At 34.3% G+C, this 21,799-nt stretch overlaps 1 protein-coding gene across 2 annotated transcripts in view; it reads left to right on the top strand.

Moving 5' to 3' along the window:
- Positions 1 to 21,799, top strand: part of hiw (MYC binding protein highwire) — a 216,379-nt gene that overhangs the window by 2,122 nt on the left and 192,458 nt on the right. For both annotated transcript variants that reach the window (XM_074176913.1, XM_074176914.1), the window contains exons 3-17: positions 73 to 390; positions 445 to 612; positions 1,947 to 2,165; positions 2,480 to 2,651; positions 4,358 to 4,558; positions 6,249 to 6,398; positions 6,456 to 6,723; positions 14,414 to 14,591; positions 14,651 to 14,810; positions 14,915 to 15,063; positions 15,147 to 15,320; positions 16,385 to 16,643; positions 16,699 to 17,480; positions 19,493 to 20,215; positions 20,477 to 20,716. In XM_074176913.1, coding sequence (XP_074033014.1) covers positions 73 to 390; positions 445 to 612; positions 1,947 to 2,165; positions 2,480 to 2,651; positions 4,358 to 4,558; positions 6,249 to 6,398; positions 6,456 to 6,723; positions 14,414 to 14,591; positions 14,651 to 14,810; positions 14,915 to 15,063; positions 15,147 to 15,320; positions 16,385 to 16,643; positions 16,699 to 17,480; positions 19,493 to 20,215; positions 20,477 to 20,716 — 4,161 coding nt within the window. The remainder of the gene's footprint in view (positions 1 to 72; positions 391 to 444; positions 613 to 1,946; positions 2,166 to 2,479; positions 2,652 to 4,357; positions 4,559 to 6,248; positions 6,399 to 6,455; positions 6,724 to 14,413; positions 14,592 to 14,650; positions 14,811 to 14,914; positions 15,064 to 15,146; positions 15,321 to 16,384; positions 16,644 to 16,698; positions 17,481 to 19,492; positions 20,216 to 20,476; positions 20,717 to 21,799) is intronic.

Raw genomic sequence — 21,799 nt, 5'->3', positions numbered from 1 at the left:
CGATGTTTTTGATAGTTTCATATTGATGTCTAGATTTTCGATGTATAATTTAAAATCAGAGTTTTGTTTCAGATGCCTGCAGTTCTTTCTTCTCTCCAAAAAAGTCTCCATGGCATCCTGTTGGGAAAAATTATCAGACCAGCTTGGATAACTCACGGCGTGCCAATCAAGTCCAAAATCGATTATTTTTCAGTTAAACTCCCAAATGAACTCCATAAACAGCAGATGAAAATGAAGTCTCTGGCTTGCGATGGACAGTATTTGTACTTGTTCACTTCTAGAGGCTTATTGAAGATTGGAAGCGGGTATGGAGGAACAATAAAAGGACATGTTGTGGCGTGGAAACCAGAATTTTATCCAAATGATAATGGAAGTTTAGTATTTTGTGATGTGAGACGAGAAAAAAAAAATTGTCGACTGAGGAGATAATATTTTGTTTTTTAGGGAAATTTATATTTGAAACTATGTGGGAGACGAGGCTGTGAATTTCTTGTTGTTGAAAGGAGTAATCTTCTCATTTCGGCATCCGTTCCTCTGCACAATAGGGACTCTTCAGCCACGGTGGTGTTTTCAGACGGAGATTACTTAGGTGTTATATCTCCTGCTAAAGATGTAAGGAAATTATTTTTTGCAATATTTTTTTCAGAAAATATATTTCTTTTTTTTGAATTCAATATTCATATATTGATTTTTTTGAGATAACGTTTTTACGTTAACCAATGATGTAAAATCTAACCTTGATTCAATTAAATAAATAGTATTAAAATATTTTGAATGACACAGAATTTCAAGATCAGTTAGGGCAGTGGTTCCCAAACTGTGGGTCGGGACCCACTAGTGGTTCGCGAGAGCTATTTGGGTGGGACGCGGAAACAGATTAAAAACACTTAATACTTTTGAATTGTTTTCCCCATTTTGGATAAAGGCTAGGGGAGAGTATCCAGTAATATCGAACATACCCTTCAAAGATCTGATGGGGTTTTCAACTACATATTTGTGTGAGAGGACCTTGTCCACTGGTATATTTAAAAAATAAATGTAGAAATAGGCTTTGTGTTAAAAAGTGATCTGTGTTTGAAGCTTTCAACTTTCAACCCAGATAAAGAATATCATGTAAATCGTAAGCACCAGCTCCACAAGTAACATTAATTACATAAATCTCATTTTTTCATTTTTTGTATTTGTTTAGTTTCAAGATCCTGAATTAAAAGTCTTTTTCCTACTGTATTTTATCTTCAATTATATCATCTTTACCATTTTCTTTTAGAGGTGTATTCGTCAATAGTGAATTTTCACGATAATAATAATAAAAATATTGATAGTAAGTAAAAGTAAAAAAAAACGTAGTTTTCCGTTTTTTCAGAAAGTTTTTTTCACTATAAATTTTTTTTTTCAAAATTATTAAATTTTTAGGTCATTTTGCAATTTTTGTGAATTATTCAATAGAGAGAAATGTTTTCCGAGGGAAGTGTTTTCAACTTTCTGATAAATATATTGAACAGCAGTATTTATTACAAAGGCTAAGAAATATTTAAAACCAGAGAACGAATATGTTGTTATAATTTTAAATAGTAGGCACTAAATTCTCAGAAATAACTGAGTTTTTGCCTTAATCTCTCTCTTGCAGTGCCATACGGAAATTATACTAAACAGATGACGGAAAAATGATAAAATATATAGAATCACAACCTTGACAACAATGTTTTCGTTTTAATGTAATAATAGTTCTGAAATTTCAGTGCCTACTTTTATGAAATTGTACTATAGAGCATAAAAAAAATCAAAACATTTGTGAAACATATAATTTTATGATTGATAACATAAATGTATTCAGTTACACACCATTTTATTTTCAATCCCTGTTATAACTTTCTGATTTCTTGAGACTATCATTATTATTTCACTTTGTTCAGCTTCAGAAATTGTAATAAGTAATGATCTTGTAGGATGGATTCGTAGTCAGGATGTTGAATCAGAACACCTCTCCTGCATCCCTTGTAAGTGAGCTTCCACTAAAATTAGCTAGAAAATGTGTTGATGTTTTCGGGCTCTCTTCTTTTGATGAGGAAATTGGAACTTACACTGTGAATACAGGAAGTGAGGAAGAAATTGCCAGTATCTGTACCGGAAAAGAGTTTGGACTCATTAGGACAGTCACAGGAAAGGTAATGAATTGAATTTATGGCGTGGTAAGCTAATTAATCAACACGAGGGATTATAAGCATGATCTGTTTTACCCATAAATCTTATAATCTTTTTTTTTTTAATTTAGGAATCCTGAAATAGGTGTACTGCAGTGTTGAGAATTAGGCCAGATTTTGTAAAATATTAATGATGATGAAAAATTCATGAAGATGAAAAAGTTCTTGATTTGCTATGACTTTGGCTGTGGTTGTTTGTAACAATGAATTAACTTTTCATATTTTCGAAATTTTTGCACCCTGTGTTTTAAAATGGCTAATATTTTGAAATTTTCCAGATATTATATTGTGGAAAATCATCCGCTCTTGGGATAAAACAAGCAGGAGTCAGAACTGGAAAATGGTCTGACCTAGTTCTTACTAAAACCCCAAAAGTAAGCCAGATGTCCATTGGTCATGATGGACTTCATGCTGTACTGATAACTGAAGATGGATCAGTCATTTTTATTGGTGAGTTGCTTTGGTATTGAATTTCATTATTTTGAAAGTAATGGCTATACTATTTAAAATTGTTTGCTATAGCCATGTACTTGTGATGCACTGTTTGGAACTTTCGGTGTAGTAATGGATATTACTAGAATTTTTTTCCCAACACCAAACCGTTATTTTAACACCTCGACACGTGTTTCGATCACCAAGTGATCATCTTCAAGAGGAAGATCAAACTCAGCTCATTGATCTTCCTCTTGAAGATGATCACTTGGTGATCAAAACACGTGTCAAGATGTTGAAATAACGGTTTGGTGTTGGGAAAAAACTCCAGTGATATTCATATCCATGTAGATGAAAAGAAATATGGTCCATGAACAATTCCATGTGGTACGCCTAAAATTACTATTTTTGATATACTATGGATAACATCATTAACCACTACTTGTTTACCGTTTGATTTTTTTTTAATTTCATAAGTGTTTCCTCTAATTCCGTACTTTTGAAGTTTGTCCAGTAATTTTTCATGACATACTGTATCAAAGAAGGTCTAAAAATATGCCAATAACAGGAATTTTTTTATCTAATGAGTCATATATTTTTGAGATCACTTTATGTATAGCATCTTCAGTACACTTGCTCTGCTTCCACTTTTGTGGAAGTTTTTTGATTATTCCATTTTTGAGAACATCTGGAAAATAATCTGTATCATTTTTTATCTGAATATGTTTCACTATTCAGTTTGAAATCTGTTTTGAAGTTTTAGCCCTGATGATGTCAAATCCTGGAGATGTTTTAATTTAATTTGATAATGATAATAACGATTTATTTTCTCAAGAAACATACCATGTTCATAGCAGGGGAAAAACAATAATTCAAAAACTAACTATAACATAACTAAGTAAGAACAGAGCACAAAAAAAGATAAGTCAGAACTGAAACTTGAAAAAAATATATATTTGATTATGATTACCAACATGAACATAAATCAATTCATCAGATAATATATCTAAACAATCAATAAATATTTCTTCAAATGAATCCGGAATTTTTGTTTATTTAATTTTTTTGAAGCATTTGGTAGCTCATTGCAAAATTTGATACCTTTTTAATAAATCGAATTTTGCCCAATATTTGTTTTCATTTTCATTAATTTTAGATTGCCTGAATATCCTGTCAAATGGTTGTGTTGGTCACCATTGATTTTGAAAGTTGAATTCGAATGTTTGAGCATATTTTTGGTCAAATGAATGAAGGTACATAATTTGAATTTATGAAAGGATGACAAATCTAATAGTTTTTTTGGTTTATACAAGTTGTCTGTAGGCTCCTTGTAGTTCAACCTCATAATTTTGTAATGAAGTTTTTTAATTGGTTTCAATAAGGAATTTGTTGCCATTCCCCATACTGATATAAGATATACTAATGAAAAATAAATCAATTTAAGGTATTTTAATTCCTTTTCATGTGTGAGATCCAGGTACATGGTATTTTCCATAAATGTGAAATCTTCGTGTGTATGACAAAAAGTTGTTTTTTTTGTTGAAATTATTTGCAGTGTCTTTCTTGTTTTCTATGGCTTTACCATTTGACATCTCTATAACTTCAATTTTTGTTTTAGGATTTTAATTTCTGCATAAGTTGCTCTCATTGAACTTAATAATTATCGATTTTTCTATGCCTTGTACTAAATAATACAATAATTTGTTAAACTACTTGTTTTTAAGGAACTGCACGTAGAGGAGAAGATGGTGATCAAAATAAAGTTAGGAGACAACCGAAACCTGTCAAACCGAAAAAGATGATCAAGGTTGATGGACAATGCATGGTTTATGTGGCTTGCAACAGTGGTACCACAGCATTGATTAATAAAGAGGGAGAACTAATAATGTTTGGGAAAGACACTACACATGCAGATCCAGTTACAGGTTTGTGATTCACATTATCTGTATTTATTGTTCAGAATTTTAAATTTCCATAAAATTCAGTATTAATTTATGGTTCAGAGAAAAACTTCGGAAACTAAAAAAATCTCATGTTTTCAATAGCTTTGTGTTTGAGATAGTTTCTACCAAATTAAAAAAAACTTTATCATTTGATAGAAAGAAGTTATAGATAAGTTCAATTAGAACTTCAAATACTATTAATGACGGTTGTGATACAGATAAAATATGGATATATTTTTTGCTCCTTTTTTGGGTATATATCCCTCCACGATCTGCAAAATAAATAAAGATAGATTGTTAGCTAACCCATTGAAGTGTAATAAAGGGCAAACCGAAAAGGGCAAACCAAAAATTTGCTGCGCAATGTCTAACTGTTACTTGATTACAGTAAAGCTTTCATTACTCTAGATTTCTAGACCCTGCGATACTATGTAATATTGAAATATTTTGGTTTTGAATATATTTCATTATCATTAGTTGAGAACGATTTAAAAAAAAATGTTCACGATATGTTCATCAAAATAATAATACTTCTAGCCGTTTATTGAGACGCTACGGAGTACCCCAAGGCTCGATACTTGGTCCACTCCTCTTTCCAATATACATATCTCCATCTTCATACAAAAAATATGGAAATCTTCCAAAGAAACGAAGAAAGCAAATACTTTCAAGTTACACTCTTCACAAAGATGTGTAGATCATGCAAATAAGTAACTTTCAGACAAACTGGAAGAAAAAGCTCTCTTGCAACAACTACTTTAAAATCTGTTTAAAATATGTTTTTCCCTTAACCAGCTGTCGCACCTCTACGAACGACAACCCTCAGAAGTCGAAACTTGTGCGAGCTAAGGATTAACGAGGTGTTACCTTTTAACTTGAGATTCCTAACACAGGTTGGGCGATAACAAGTGAAAATCGATCGTTCCATTTAAACATCGAATTTTAGGAAAAAAATACTTTCTAAACAAATACTTCTATATGAACATTAAATCATACAAAAAACACTTTACTTTCCAGTTTGTACTCCAAACATTTGTTATGAATTGAATCAGATACCATTCACAGGATTGCTACACAATATGTAGTATATGAAAGAGGTAAAATTTCATTTACATGAAATACTATCATCCTCACTGGTGGACATCCAATGTTTCGAAATGAGACCTTGTTTTTATGCCTCTTCAGCGTCTTTAGGATAATATTACAAAATGAAAGACCCAATTCATTCATAAAATCACGTTTTTATGTCACGAATGAGTTAAATCTACTCATGTCATCGATGACTGCAAGTAATGACATTCATTCGCTTATTTAATTTAATCCCAGCCATAGGAATTTTATTTAAATGAAAAGGGATAAGTTTTCAGAAGAGGAATAAAAATGTGGAAAAGAGGAAAGCTAGTTTTGGCTTTCTACTTTTCCACATTTTTTTTGTAAACCTATTTTCCGAAAAATGAATCTCCCAAAAATATGTATCTTTCAATTATCAGCTGATTAACAGAATAACAGATTTTAAACAGAGTTTTTCAAACAGAATTATAATATATATCTTCTTCACTTTTACTGTTATTATATAATACTTCGAGTTAGTAATAGTCTCTGATTATAATAATTGTAAGATTAATTTTGTTGTAAATACAAAGTGTATTATTTATCAATAATGATATTACAGGAGTTGTTGGCAGTTTGAAAGGTGAATTCATAACACAAGTTTCACTTGGAAAAGCGCACGCCGTAGCTCTGACCAATAAAGGGCAAGTGTACACTTTCGGTATCAATAATAAATTCCAATGCGGAAGAGAATTCGCTGCATCCAAGGAAGGTATGAATATATTGATATTTCCTCATGCTTTCACATAGTCGAGTTCCTTTATTTTAGAGAATTCCACCAATATTGTTGCGATGGATACTTGTGGAGTACAAGAAGAACAGGATCTTCTCGATGAAATTCAAACGGAAAACCAGAAAGACAGAGACAACATACCTGGTGTGTCCGATCCCAATATGGGGGAGCAGCATAACATTTGTCCCCCTGGGATGCATTCTTGGCACGATGATATGTGTATGATTTGTACTGTATGCAGGGAGTGTACAGGATACTCTATTAGTTGTCTGTCCTCTGTGAGTGCTGAACGGAATCCTGGACAGTAAGTGGAAATTTGGGCATTCTTTATTGCGAGTCGGGGAATTGAAGGATACAAAGCCTATGAATAAAATGGTTTCGATTTTTATTTTTCGTTTTGAGTTAATATTTGTTTAGTTCATTTATGAACTCATATGTCATAGAATATGTGAGCTGAAAAATCTGTTAGGATCACCGAATTTTAATACAATCTTTCTTTGAAATTTTTTTTTATCAAACCATTCTTTTTATTTTTTTAATATCTCTATCTTTTACTAATCTAAGTATAACAATACATAATGAAATTTGGAACAATCATGAAATACAAATTTTTATTTATTTATTTATTTATTCCATAAATTGCGTAACTACAAATAAATATGAGTACAAAATTCTGCATAGTACATATTATGGTTAAGGCCTTGAGCTTAAGTAAGCTATGTAGGCCATAAAAAAAAAGATACATATGTCAATCAATTAGAAGAAAATAAATATGAGAGGTAATTATTATAAGCTTCTCAAATTAAAAAAAATAAACAAGATAAAATAAAATATTTTTCTGGATACATAAAATATAAGAAAAAGATAAAAAAACTATCACAGCATCAGTCTCACAGTAATGTTAATACTACTGAAGAAGAGAAAACAAAATATATATATATATATATATATATATATATATATATATATATATATAAATCTATATAACAGCATCAATCTGATAGGATCGTTAATACTATTAATACTAATACTGTGTCTGGAAATAACCACTAAATATTAAGTCCTTCAATTTCTTTTTAAAAGAGAACACTCCAAGAGCCTTTAGATAATCGGGAATTGAGTTGTAGAATTTGACGCCTTGATGTGTAATACTCTGCTGACCAGCAGAAGTCTTCACAGCAGTTGTTCGTAATTGTTGCCTATTTCTGGTACTGTAGTTATGGACTTGTAGATTCGACGTGAAGTGAATGTTTGAATGAATACTATTCAGCTGGGTGCTATGTATGTAAGTACAGGTTTGAATTATGTACAGTGAGTGTACGTCCATGATTCGTCTGGTTAGATATAATTGTGCTGTTGGATATCGGTACGGAAGATTATATACTCTCTTAACAGCTTTGTTTTGCAATACTTTCAGTTGATCTATTCGATTTTGTGTCGTACAACTCCAGATGAGTGTCAGATATGTGATATGGCTATGCACAAGGGAGTAATATATTAATTTTCTCTGGCTTATAGAGGTGAATTTGAGATTCTTCCCAAGACACCAATAGCAGGGGCTATTTTTTTACAAATTTGCTGTATATGTTTGTCCCACTTCAGCTTGTCATCAATATAAAGGCCAAGATACTTGATACAAGTTGTTCTGGTCAGATGACTTGTTCCAATTTCAATTGTCATATCATCCCATGGATTGCTCCTTGTTATTATGATATAGTTTGACTTGTTGGCATTAAGAGTTAATTTGTGATAAATTAACCATTTTTCAATGTGGGATAGATCTTCCTCTATTTGATGTTTTATTTGGAGTTTGTCTGTGCCAGAATAAACAATTGCGGTGTCATCTGCATACAGTTGAAGTTGGCCGCTCAAGGCGAGACATGACAGTGAGTTTATATAAATCAGGAAAAGTGATGGCCCCAGGATAGACCCCTGAGGAACTCCACAAGTTATATGAATATGAATCAATTCAGAGAACTAGTGTTATAAAAAAAAGGAAAGAAGAAAAAAAATCACCTCAAAGGTGCTGCTTCATTCCCTCCTGTTCATAAAAGAGGATATATGCCTCATCGCTCACAAGTGATTTTGGCGAAATTGGGAACACGTGTGTGAATCATTATATTCATGCCACGTGCTACTATATAGGTGTCTACAATATGCAATGCAATGCCTGTTGTAAGTAGTCCTACTGTGATTTGAAAGTGCATATAGATTATAACGACAAGGAACCACATTGTCTGCTGCAAAATGGCTCATTCTAATTCATCTGAAGGAAATTCAATGAAAACATTCAATTTGCCTCTGAATCTTTCTTTTGGAGAAAATCTTTTCAAATGAATTACTAAAATACGGGGAAACTTATAGATAGATAAGGACTTTGTACATTTTCTTCTTTGCTTGCACCTCGAACATATTGGTTTTTCATCTCCATCCAGAGTTTCCTCTCTTATGAAGGAATCCAAGCAATGTGACAAACTCAATTGGCCAGTTCTTTGTGGTATGGAAATAGACAAATCCCAGAAAGGATCAAAGGTTACACAGTGTGTGCACTTCATAGTGGATTTTAATTGACCAACGAAATAGTCTACAATCTTAGAGTTGCTCATATTCATTTTTTCGTCAATCTCCGTTAAGATCGGTTCAGGTTTCTCAGTAATTCTGTTGAGGTCCTCATGTAAACCTTCTAAAAGATATCGAAGAAATTCGTGGGCGTCTTGATGGGCAGATCCCATGAATCGAGGGGCAAATCTTTGAATCTGACTTTTAAAGTAGGCAGTGTTTATTACTCTATCAGATGAAATTTCTGACCACAATTCCTTGATAACTTCTGTGAACGTTTTGATTAAAACACCTTTCATACTAGAAATACTAGTATTGATATCTTCCATGTATGTATCCTTTTTTAAGTATTCCAGCAACCATCCTGTGTTTGATAAACATTGGATTAAACTGTTCATGAAACAGGTGTTTCCAAGCTTTTTAACCCATTGAACCCAATAGTTTTGACTGAAAAATATATCACCGATCTATTGTTGTAACTGTTGTTTTACTGTGAACTTAACAATTTTTTGGGTAAATAGTATCTACTAGGAAACTTAATGATGATGACTGAAAAAAAGTGTCTACAATCATCAATATATTATATACATATGGAAACAAATATAAAAATGAAAATATATACTAAAACAGAATTGTTCTATAAATATCTATTTCATAAAGTTCTTTGCAGATAACACTTTGCTTGTTATGATAGTGACTTCAAAACTGCCATTCTGAATATAAATCCTCTAAACTTTTATAATAAGATAAACTGAAATTGAGTACAGAAAAAACATTGTAATGGTAACACTTCAATATGAATAGAATATGAATTTTTAACAATTCAATGAAGATTTCAAATATATAGTGAAACAGGGATATATATACATATATATATATATATATATATATATATATATATATATATATATATATATATATATATATATATATATATATATATATATACCGGGTGTCCCACATTTTATGTGACAGGCAATATCTGGTTTGTTGAAGGAGATACACAAAAATGTTTCATACAAAAGTTTTAGGAGTTCATGAGAGCTATATTTTGATATAATTTTTAAATATACAGGGTGTTTGGTGTAGGTGCTACAGACCAAAATTCCATTTTTTAAAATAGAACGCCCTGTATATCATTACATATTCAGATGCTACGTTAAACTCTGATATCATTTCATGTTTGGTTTTTGAAATTCGGTTACGGCGTTGTTGAGTTATTGCACTTTTCCTTAAATATAAAGTTTCAAAAAAACTTATTTACTCGTACACGAATCCAGTCTATAACTTTTATTAAAGTGAACTAGACTACTACTGAATACAAACCATTATTCTCACCTCTACGATACGATATCGATATCAGTTGAATATAATATTGAAATTCTTGAGAATGTGACTAACTTGAGGGTGAATTGCTTTATATTGCACAATTTCATCAAGTAGCTTATGCTTGTTGATGCCATAGTAACAAATGTTGTTGAATTGTATCTACTTGTCTGTTCGATTCAGTGATTCTTTGCAAAACAGTAACTGTGTTCTTTGTGCGAAAACTCCAGTATGCCTTTCCCGTTTAGTCCAAGTGATTGCATTGATATGTTATTAATTTTTGGGGAATGTCAGAAAAACTGCCGTCAAGCACAACGTCTATACCAAGAACGTTTTCCAGACAGACAGACCCATTCCGTCACGAATGACTTTTTCGAGAGTTGTAGAAAAATTGCGAACTGGGTCATTTTCTTCTACTATAAAGCATCGTCATCATACGAGATCTGTTAGAACTGAAGATTTAGAGATCAATGTGTTGGCTTATATTATTATTCATCCACATGTTTCTATCCGTACTCTTGCAGAAGAAGTCGGTGTGAGTAAATCTAATGTACAGAGAATTCTGAAAGACAATAAATACCACCCATTCAAAATTCAGTTGGTACAAGGTTTGAAACCCACGGACTTTGAACGACGACTTGAATTCATTGCTTGTATTCAGGTAATATTACATGAAAGTCCTAACATATTCAGTCAAATTTTGTGGAGCGATGAATCGCGATTCCACAATAATGGAGTTGTGAATCGACATAACAGTCACTATTGGTCTCAAGAAAATCCCCACTGGGTCCGCGAAAGTAATTTTCAAACTACTTGGGGTATTAATGTATGTTCAATGGCCGCATCATAGGACCTTACTTTTTCAATGAAAATCTCAATGGATTGCGATATTTACATTTTCTAGAAAATGATTTGATCCAGTTGATGGAAGATATTCCCATAGCAGAATGACAAGGAATTTGGTGGCAACAAGATGGTGCTCCTCCTCACAATTCACAGGTTGTTACTGAATATCTGGATAGAACGTACCCAAATAGATGGATTGGTAATAAGGGTCCAATTCGGTGGCCGGCTCGTTCCCCAGATTTATCACCGCTTGATTTTTTTCTATGGGGTTATTTAAAAGATATTGTTTTCACTACTCCCCCTTTGAATGTGGATGATCTGAAAATGAAAATTCGACTAGCGTGCAGTGATATTACGCCTGATATTATAAGAGCGACTTGTACGAGAGAAGTGATTCGACGTTTCGAAGCCTGTATAATATCTAATGGGCATCACTTTGAACAATTTTTATGACTTATTTCTAGGTACCTACCATTCTTATGAAATGATTTATCAAGTTATATTATTTACATTGTTATTAATTAAAGATTTGTTTTCGAATACACCTCTTTCAATTTCGCAATTGTTTCATATTCAAAATGATTCCTGACTGAATTCCACAACTCAAAATTGAAACCATTACTTCGAACACCCAAAATTTTGACTAATTTTCATGTGATCTGATGCAGAGAGAATAATTGTATGAGATATTTTTAAAAATAATAGTCGTTCTCAAGACTTTACATTTTAAGCAATAACTCAACAACGCCGTAACCGAATTTCAAAAACCAAACATGAAATGATATCAGAATTTAACGTAGCATCTGAATATGTAATGATATACAGGGCGTTCTATTTTAAAAAATGGAATTTTGGTCTATAGCACCTACACCAAACACCCTGTATATTTAAAAATTATATCAAAATATAGCTCTCATGAACTCCTAAAACTTTTGTATGAAACATTTTTGTGTATCTCCTTCAACAAACCAGATATTGCCTGTCACATAAAATGTGGGACACCCGGTATATATATATATATATATATATATATATATATATATATATATATATATATATATATATATATATATATATATATATATATATATATATATATATATTCGCAGGTATCGGTTTTGGGCCTGCTTTTGTTCGTTATTTACATCAATGATTTTTACAACTATATGAAGCCATGTCACAGTGTACTATTTGCTGACGATACATCCTTGATATACTCTTTTATGAATTATTCAGCTCTTGTTGATAAGTCTATGGAAATACAAGAAAAAGCGGAGCACTGGTTCAGTGTCAACAAACTCATGATAAATATGGAAAAATCACAAAACATGATTGTTTCTATGGCTCTGCAATTACCTGAATTCCAGTGTGTCAAATTATTGGGTTTTACTCTGGACAATAGGCTAAATTGGTCAAGCCACATTTCGAGATTGAAAAGTAAGCTATCGAGTGCCTTATTTTTACTTGTACAGCTGAAACCAATAACAAATTTCACTACGTTGAAAATAGTATTTTGCTCGCTCATACAGTCTCACATTTATTACGGTATTCTACTTTGGGGAAATTCTAGTGATGCCCAATGCATTTTTATATTACAGAAAAAAGCTCTGAGAAAATCATTGCTGGTATCGGTTTTAGGGATTCTTGCCGTGAATCATTCATCACTCATGAAATTATGTCGGTGCATTCTTTGTATGTTTACTCAAGCTTATTAGATATTCATGAAAGGACCCCCTTGTTTCCCAAGCAATCCAGTTTACACAATCATGATACACGTAAAAGCAATTTTATTAGACCTCAACGTTTTAGACTGATGAAATCACAAAAAAACTCCTAATATTTTAAATTGTATAGTGCACTTCCTGCCAATATTAAAAATATGAATATGTTTTATTTTTAAAAAGTTATAAAAAAGTATTCAAAAAAGAACTGTCTTTATTCCATTTCAGAATATTAAGAACATGTGCGTAGATACACTTTTGACGCAAGGAAGATGCTCACCGAACCTCTACACCTAATTTGAAATTGTTACAAATTTTTACTGTTTATTTTATTTTATAGAAAACTTTGTGCCTTGCACCTATTTGTTTTTCTAACTTGTCATAAATGAAGTTCTATTTTTGACTGATCTATTTAACAGAGTGAATTCTGAATTAAATAATTTATATTCCATTAAAACAACGATAAAAATAAAATAAAAACAATTAAAATTAATTGGCGCTCTGGGGCGACTTCATTGATTCCAGTGACGCATTTGCTTTTTCAGCTGCAGGAAAACCCGGAAAAACCTGCAGCACCACATCATCTGAAGATCTTGATCTAACAATGTCCTCTCTCCTATGAAACAAAATTTAGGGTGTCTCCAGAGGCTCCAATAAATTCAATGCATCGCCAGAACACTTCGTGACACGACTATCGTCAAACTTAAACCAGTCCGTTTCGTCTTTGACCAAGGCGTAATAATGACCAAATTCAACGCCAGAACCACATTGAACAATGACGGCATGAATATTATAATAGTGGTCTGCTAGGTTGAAATGTTCATCTATTCCGAACCTTCCAAAGAGTTTCTTGCTTCCTTTAGAGGTTGAGTCTTGTTTGAAGATCATCAGTGTTATTATTAGATTGACTGGTGCCTCAGCTATACTTGTTTATATGTATTTTATACATAATATAATCAAATAAATATATCTATCTATCTATCTATCATTACTTGTTTTCAATTACAATTGTTTTTTTAGATCAGAATAACAACTTTTCAATCTATCATCCAAATTTATTATGAATACAATTTGTCTGTGCTATCTCTTTTTACTTTAAATCAAATAGTATATTACAAAATTTTGGGATGAGAATTTTAACTTGAGAACTACTTGTTTTACCCCAATATTAATTATGCTGAAGATATTACAATGGATCTCAGTATCTCAATGAATTATTTTCTTTATGACTATGGTTTTAATCTACCAAATATAAATAATCTACGTCCAGTATACTTTATATTTTAATGTATATATTATATTAACTTTTAATGCACACAATTATTTTGCAAGAAATAATAGGTTATACAAAGCTAGAACTTATCAAAGTATTACCATGGAATCAGTATTTTCTAAAAGCTTTAAAGAAACTTAATAAGCTACCATATTATATTAGATTCAGTGAATCACGTGCAGATTAAAAAAACTTTGGTTTCAACTCCTGTTGTAGACTTTCCATTCAATTCCTTGAATCTGTTTTATTACTTGAATTAACTTTTTCAGAGAATGTGGCTGTGGAGAAGGAGATAGTGGATGTGCCATCTGCGGTTGTTGTAGAATCTGTGCCAGAGAAGTGGTCGACAATTCGGAATTAGCTGATCTAGCCGGAATGATGAGACTAGATTTAATTTTCCGAGAGAAATCTATACCGCCAAGACAGAGGATGAAGCTACAAGAACAGGTAATTAATTCCAATTGTGAATGCTGTAATAGAAAATTGAAACTCCAATATTTTTTAAGCTCCAGAGCAGACTCGAAGAAAGGAAAAATAAAAGCAAGAAGTCTGTTCAAGGTTCCAGTAAACAGATGCTGAAATCTAAATCGTCTAGGCCCGTAACCAACACCTCTGCCTTGCATCGTATCAACAACAGCGTCAGACAGAGTAATGTTCTCGCTACAGGTAAGTCGTTGTATAACCTTTATGACCCGAGTTCATAGTAGTAGGGATGTTGTGAAAATCTTGAAATAATTCTTTATCTGATGAAATTTATGGTGCATTCGCAGTGAAAGAGCAGCAAGGTTCTGACGTTGAAAGAGATGCTGCTCGTTTAACGTGTCTTCCACCAGCCAAGTTATCTCTACCAACAGAAAATCCAGTGATTCAAATAGCCTGTGGGCTACACCATAGTTTGCTTCTCCTACAGAACGGACAGGTAACTGAGAAAATATTTCCAATTATTTTAACACTTACATCAACTACATTCAATATTTACTCGTTATCGTAATGCATATTTAGGTCTATACTTTTGGATCCAACTTATACGGTCAGCTTGGATGTGGAGACATATTGACAAAGAACGGCATTCAGTTAGTGAGACTTCCTTGTAGTGCAGTACATGTGGCAGCTGGTAGTAATCATTCCGTTGTGCTCACCTCGAAAGGTGAAGTTTACACATTTGGAAATGCACAAGTGAGTACAAAAAATTAATAATAATAATAAATGCTTTTATTGAAAGGTTACTCAGTACAAGGGATACTAATCTAAACTAACAAATGGCAGAATTCAACGTCTGCGCATGACGAATCAAGGCAGAAATTGCTCTTCCATCCAACCAGTAAATTAGTAAATAGTATAACAATATGAAACGAATAATTCTTTTTTGACTCACAAATACTTAATGAGAGCGGCTGGTCTGCTTCAAAAAATAATTTCATAGTCATTTAGTGAATAAGCAAAAAGCAATAAGTAAAATAATATGTTCTTAGACCTTCTATTGAGATACGATCTCTAAGATATCTTATTAAGCGGCATAAGAAGTTCATTTTGGAATTTAATTTCTGAATATGTGTTTCCTAACTTTAAGTATTTTTCACAGATATTTCTAAGAGTTTCATTTTTTCTAATTCTGTCCATTCCATTATGAAACTCCAGCTGCAGTCTGTTTTCTGTACATCATTTATACATTTTATCTGATACATTAGTTAATTGTCCAGATATGCTAGGTCGATCTATCGCATTTCTGATAGCAAACATATTGTTTCGTTTTTCCTTGGGTTCGAAAATGATTGACAACACTGTACAAATGAAATCAACTTTATTTGACTACTACACTGACTTAAAAACTTTAACTGAACTTCAAATCAAGACTCAGATGTTCATCGCCTTATTAGCTCACTACCGCACTTTCAACTAGACTAGCCTCATCTGCCTGTTGGTAGTGCTTATATATCTCAATAAAAGTTTCCGGATGCCGATAGGAATATTCTCGAGGCGAAGCGATACCTAGAACGATTGAGAAGAACAAATAGAGTTGAGCGCGACCTTGGCCGGTCACAGTCGATTAACAAAGACAGCGGCGGCTGGCGTTATTTTTTTTAGGGGATAATTCACAACAATATCATAAGGAATAGTTCAAATTGAATTGGCACAACATAATGGATGTAGAATTGATCCCTGTTGCAATATAAATGTATCTCAACTCGACACACTCATCAGATGTATTTTGACAATGTTTTATTTCTCATCCTTTGCAGAAGGGGCAGCTTGGAAGATCCCCCAATTCTTCTCAAGATGCCACCCAACCCGGCAATAGTTCCAGCTCTCGCTATAGCAACCCAAGAACGCCTTGGTATAGCATCCCAGGTCTCATTCCCAATATCGGCCCCAGGCACGGACGTAGAGCAACTTGGGTCGGGGCTTCAGGAGACCAAACCTTTCTGAAACTAGACGAAAGCCTAATTAACTCAATTAGCATATCCAAATCAACTGTTACTGCAAATAAACATTCTATCGGTATGAATTGCTATTACTCGTTACTATTTTGTGTGAAAAATTATTGTTATTTCAGTTTTATTGCCGAACGAAGAAGAAACTGCCAAGAACTTCAAATGTCTAGTTATCAACAAGCGGGATGGTAACTGTAACTCGTTCAAAAGTGACGATCAAGTCGATTTTAGCAACAAAATAGTATGTATGGATCCGATTTACAACGTTCTTTGGTCTTACGACTCTAACTGTAACGAATTTTCCTGTTACAACGTAATAGCTAGCGAACTTCAGCTCAAAAATTCGTTTCGGATTTTGGACAATCACATTCCCGGAGATATAACGTCTTACGATCCGGAGACGCCAGATGTAAGTTTTCAACTGGCGTCCATTCTCTCGCCCGAACTAGCTCTTCCGGTAACGACGAATTGTTTTGTGACGCGCTTCCAGGCGGCAATCAATCTTCTTTGCTGCCTTGACATACTCTCCATTGCCCACCAAATGCAAATCTCGACCATCAACGACATAATTGATGACAGGCAACTAATGTCTGGAAAGCAGTACTCCAAGGAAGACTTCCAGGCGGTTAATAGATTCGAGAGCCATGGAGGTGGTTGGGGATATTCGGGTCACAGCATAGAGGCGATTCGCTTCATGGCTGATTCCGATATACTTCTGGGGGGTTTTGGGCTGTTTGGCGGTCGCGGAGAGTATACGGCCAAGTTGAAGTTGTTGGATATCGGTCCTGAAGGGGGAGAACAAGAGATTGACGGGGAGTTGTTGGCAGAAACTGAAGAGATACCATATGAATGCGGTCCGAGGCAGAAATTTCCGATTTTGTTTGATGAACCGGTTCCCTTGCAGGTAACTATATTCAACAGAATTTTCATGCCAATGGAAATAACGAAAAGAAATTCTATTTTTTGGTAAATAATATCATTTCAACAATCAATAAATATGAACAATTATCTTTTAGGAATGAATAAATATTTATATAAAAATATTTAGTGACTACCAATGAACTAGAAAACTTTCATTGATGATTTTTAAAATTTTCAATTTTTTTAAAGCAAGGCAAGTAGTATTGTCTAGCATTGCTACTGCAATAGGGCAAATGTTGCTGTTTCCAATAGATGGATTTCCCCATCTGTTGTGACATTTGTGTCATCAGTTGTACTTGAAGCAGATGAAATGTCTGGTAGAGAGATTTCACAAGGTTCTTTTTTCTCTCTCGGCTCGGCAATAGACGTTGATGGAATGGCTGTGGAAGTGCCAGCATCACTCGATCCAGGATTGCTAGCAAACAGATTGGTCAGTGAGTATCTCCTTACTGCATCTTAAGCTACAGCGAAGAACTTGGAGAATATTGTGTCTTGTCTCAGTTATGGCGTACCTGGTCTTTGGTTAATTTGGCGGTGGTCTTCATACAGGCTATAAATGGTTTTCCTCTCTGAGTAGAGGCCTCCAGTCGTTTTATTACTTCTCCTGGATTCAGACCTGTCTTCATGGGGTGGACTTCTCGATACAGCGCTGACTATTCCTGGCACCACATGTCTGATTGTGGCGCAACAGGACTTGCTGTGTTCCACTGTGCTGTGTGACTCTAGTGTTGCTTTGGCGGTGCCAAGCGCAATAGATAGAAGCATGGTCGCAGTCTTGGAGGTGATGACTCCGCCTGGTGCTGATCTGAGCCTGAGCCGGGCTTTGTCAGCTTCTTGGAAATGACTAGAAACTTTCTCCAGGATTTAGTAGTTCTCCTGGATGTAGAAGGGTCCGGGGTAGTGTTGACAGTCTTGAAGTCTTTAAATGATTTTCTTTTATTCAATGAAAAGGGCGGTGATGTTACAGTGGGTTATCATCTTTTGCCAGTATCTTGTACGATATTGTGGTGCAGAAAGTTGTTGGAGCGGCGTAGACCTTCCTGAGTTGCTGGACGGATCACCAGATGAGTTGTGGGGGAGAGTATCAAACAAGGTTTCAGCTCTAGTCACGACTCCAGCAACTTACAGACGAAAGATCGCGAAGTATTGGATGTTTCCCGGTTCTGATGTCGCCCAGCAAATAAAAATATATATATAAAGAATTTTTTAAGGTTATTTGAAGCTCGTTTTCGCTGAATACTTCACTGGAAGTACAAATTGTGTGTTACCTTCAATGCAGTCGGTGCACTTTGTCACTCCCACAGTATGGACAGGTTGGAAATTTCAAAAACTCGATTTACTAGAGAAAAAATCAAATTTCCAAGGACGATTTCTTAATCCAGGCCGCACATACGTTTGACATTTGTTTTTTCTTTCAGAAATTTTTAAATAGATTTAAAGAAGATAATTCTTCATTTTCTCGTATAGAAATTTCCCAACAGTATGCTTTTTTTCCTGGCCCTGGTTCCATTATTCAATGAATTTGTCTTCTACAAGCAAAAAAAAAGACGAAACAGTTGATGTTTGTGTTCGAGAGCTCTGATTTGGATGATAGCTTCCTTTCAGTACATCGAAGAGAGCTTAACAAGCGTGAGTAAATAAAACACAATGAATTGTTCATTAATTCGGTACACTAGATACATGTGAAATGTCAGAAAAATAATACGGTAAAAATAATACAAATGGAAAATGTCATCTTTAAACAATATCTTTTCTGGTGAGGTAAAAATGATGCATGATTCGTACAGATCTGGTAGTTGTCCATTCATTGAAGAGAGAGTATTTTTAGTATAGGTTGGATTTTGAAAAATATATGACTCTTTCATTAGGGATCCTTGTATCCTGTTTCCATTCGCTCCCAATTCGCTTGTATACCCATTTTTTCTTTCTCACTTTCAACCCCCGCAAAGATAAATGGCGAAAAAGTATTTTACAGATATTCTCAATGTTTTTAAGGCACATCGATGGTTTGTCGCTTGGTGTAGAATCAGCGGCCCAAGCAGTGATTGTGGTTCCTCTGGCCAAACAATGGTAACAACCGAAGACCAGGTGTTATTTTACTTCAAATCCTCAAAAAAGTCGAACAACGGTACAGATGTCAATGCCGGTCAAATACCGCAATTACTATACAAGATAATAACACCTGAAAACCAGTCACCACCAAGACAAACTGACATAGTCGAACCTATCCATATTTTGTCCAAGGGATTCTCCAGGACCGTCACCAAGGAGTGTTTCCAAAGCTTGCTATCTCTCCTACAGTGGTCGTGGAATACTTTCAAATGGGGAGTCGTGGAAGGTCAATCCCTTAAAAATATGTACACCACCCTTGAACTAGAGCGTTTGGTTTACATCAGCAGAGCCAGTTTGAGATTAATTTGCACTTACACCAACGAAATTTATCCCAAGCAAATCAACAGAAAAGTTTCTCTGGAAAACGTCCAGTTGGCCGAATGTATAGGCGACGTGAGAACTTTGTTGAAGCAGATTCTGTCCGACAATATTCCTATTGTACTGCAGAATAAAAAGCCCACCAAGATCAACATGCTCTGTATAAATATGATGAACAACGTCCTAGATGAGTGTCACCATACTTTCGTGTTGTGTTTCCATGCTTTCTACCCCACGGCTTACTTGAAGTGGACTTGTTTATGTGACTTATTGGCAGAAAGTAACAAGGTATGTGTCGTTTGATTATGGAACAAATTCGATATTTTGCAAACATTCTTCTTTTGTTGAATACCTCAAAATTAGTCTGAATTTTTAATATACATGTTCTAATTTCACATTCACAATTAGGGTGTTGTGAGGAATAAAAATAAAGGTTTTATGTTGAGAATTATATAAATAAAGTATAATTCAATCTACCAATTTCCAAATTCAAACATTCACTGTATAATGGTTCAGCTACGCAACAGATAATTATTTTATATTTTTAAGGATAATGGTCAGAACATCTACAACAGCAGCCAGAGATTACTGAGCGCAGTTTTGTGCGCACTCTGCGCGCCCAGTGTCCGATTGCGCAGCACATTTCCTCTCATTGGCCACAGCGTTAGTTCTGAAAGTTCGCTGCATCGAGGATTGAGTCCTTCAGATAATACGGGCCTTCCGATGATGAGCGTTTCCGATTCCCATCATTATCCCATTCTCGTCGAACAAATGAGTTACAAAACTCAGGTTAGTATGACAAATTTGATCAACTTATGGTGTCTTCAGTATTTGTGTCTCAAGGTGAAAGTGCATACCTCTCAAGGAAAACAAAGAATTGTTAAATCACCCACATCCCACTTCTGACACCAAATGTTACGTTTTTCTCCGTGAATTTGCTAATAATACTACACTGTACAATAATCAAACTTTATTTCACTGTTGATACAACCAAACACTTTAAGTAAAACTTCAAACCAATATTCAAATGTCTATCGCCTTGTTTTAATTCACTCAGCACCGCACTGTCGCTTGAATTCCCGATCGGGGTGTAGAACGGTCGCGTAGAACGGTCGCGAACCGCCAGTCGAGTAGAGCGCGATCTTGGCCACGTCACAATTGATTTACGATGACCAGCGGCGGCCGGTGTTATTTTTTTAGGGGATGATTTACTACAATGATAAAGCCTTGATATTATTTGGGGTAGCAGTGAAAGTGCAATTATACTCTTATAACATTTATTTCTAATATTTTGACAATGAATACTGTCCCAATTTCAAAGGTCGACTTGAGTCGTGTCTTGTGCTTCATTCTTCTGGAAACTGGAAAGTATGGCTACACTGAGGTTTCAATCTGTCTACTTCTCAGGTAGTGACACGCTTTTGGGGTTTTGTGACCTGACACCGGGATCTCAATCTGCATACTTCCCAGATCTCGTCACTGGTCTTTGTGAGGGATTCAATCTATCTATTCCCAAGCAACAACTGTGATGACAAGAGCCTGAGGACCTGAGAACGCCCTCTCTGTAGACCAGTTGTGAATAATCTTTTCTGATGATTGAAGTTATTCTAAACATTCGTCCATCTTCAAGAGAGTTTTTCACACACTGGCTTTTTTCGAACACACTAATAACTTAGCAGTTGTCAATTTCTAAGCTTCAGCTTTTTTCAGAGCAATAAAACGCAAATTTCACTGATAATGTGGTCGTTTGTGAAAAATAAAAGGTAACTTTGGTGCACTATTCTCCACAATTGAAGAGATACTTCAAAATAACGAAAACATAGTTTGTATGTTCTGTGACATAATAAGCCATTTATTTGAATTATCTTATAA

This window comes from Leptinotarsa decemlineata, unplaced genomic scaffold (assembly GCF_025532065.1).
Source record: "Leptinotarsa decemlineata unplaced genomic scaffold, Ldec_3_MD MMD2_tig00002082_RagTag_RagTag, whole genome shotgun sequence".
Classification (NCBI taxonomy): domain Eukaryota; kingdom Metazoa; phylum Arthropoda; class Insecta; order Coleoptera; family Chrysomelidae; genus Leptinotarsa; species Leptinotarsa decemlineata.
This window is presented reverse-complemented; position numbering and strand designations above follow the sequence as displayed.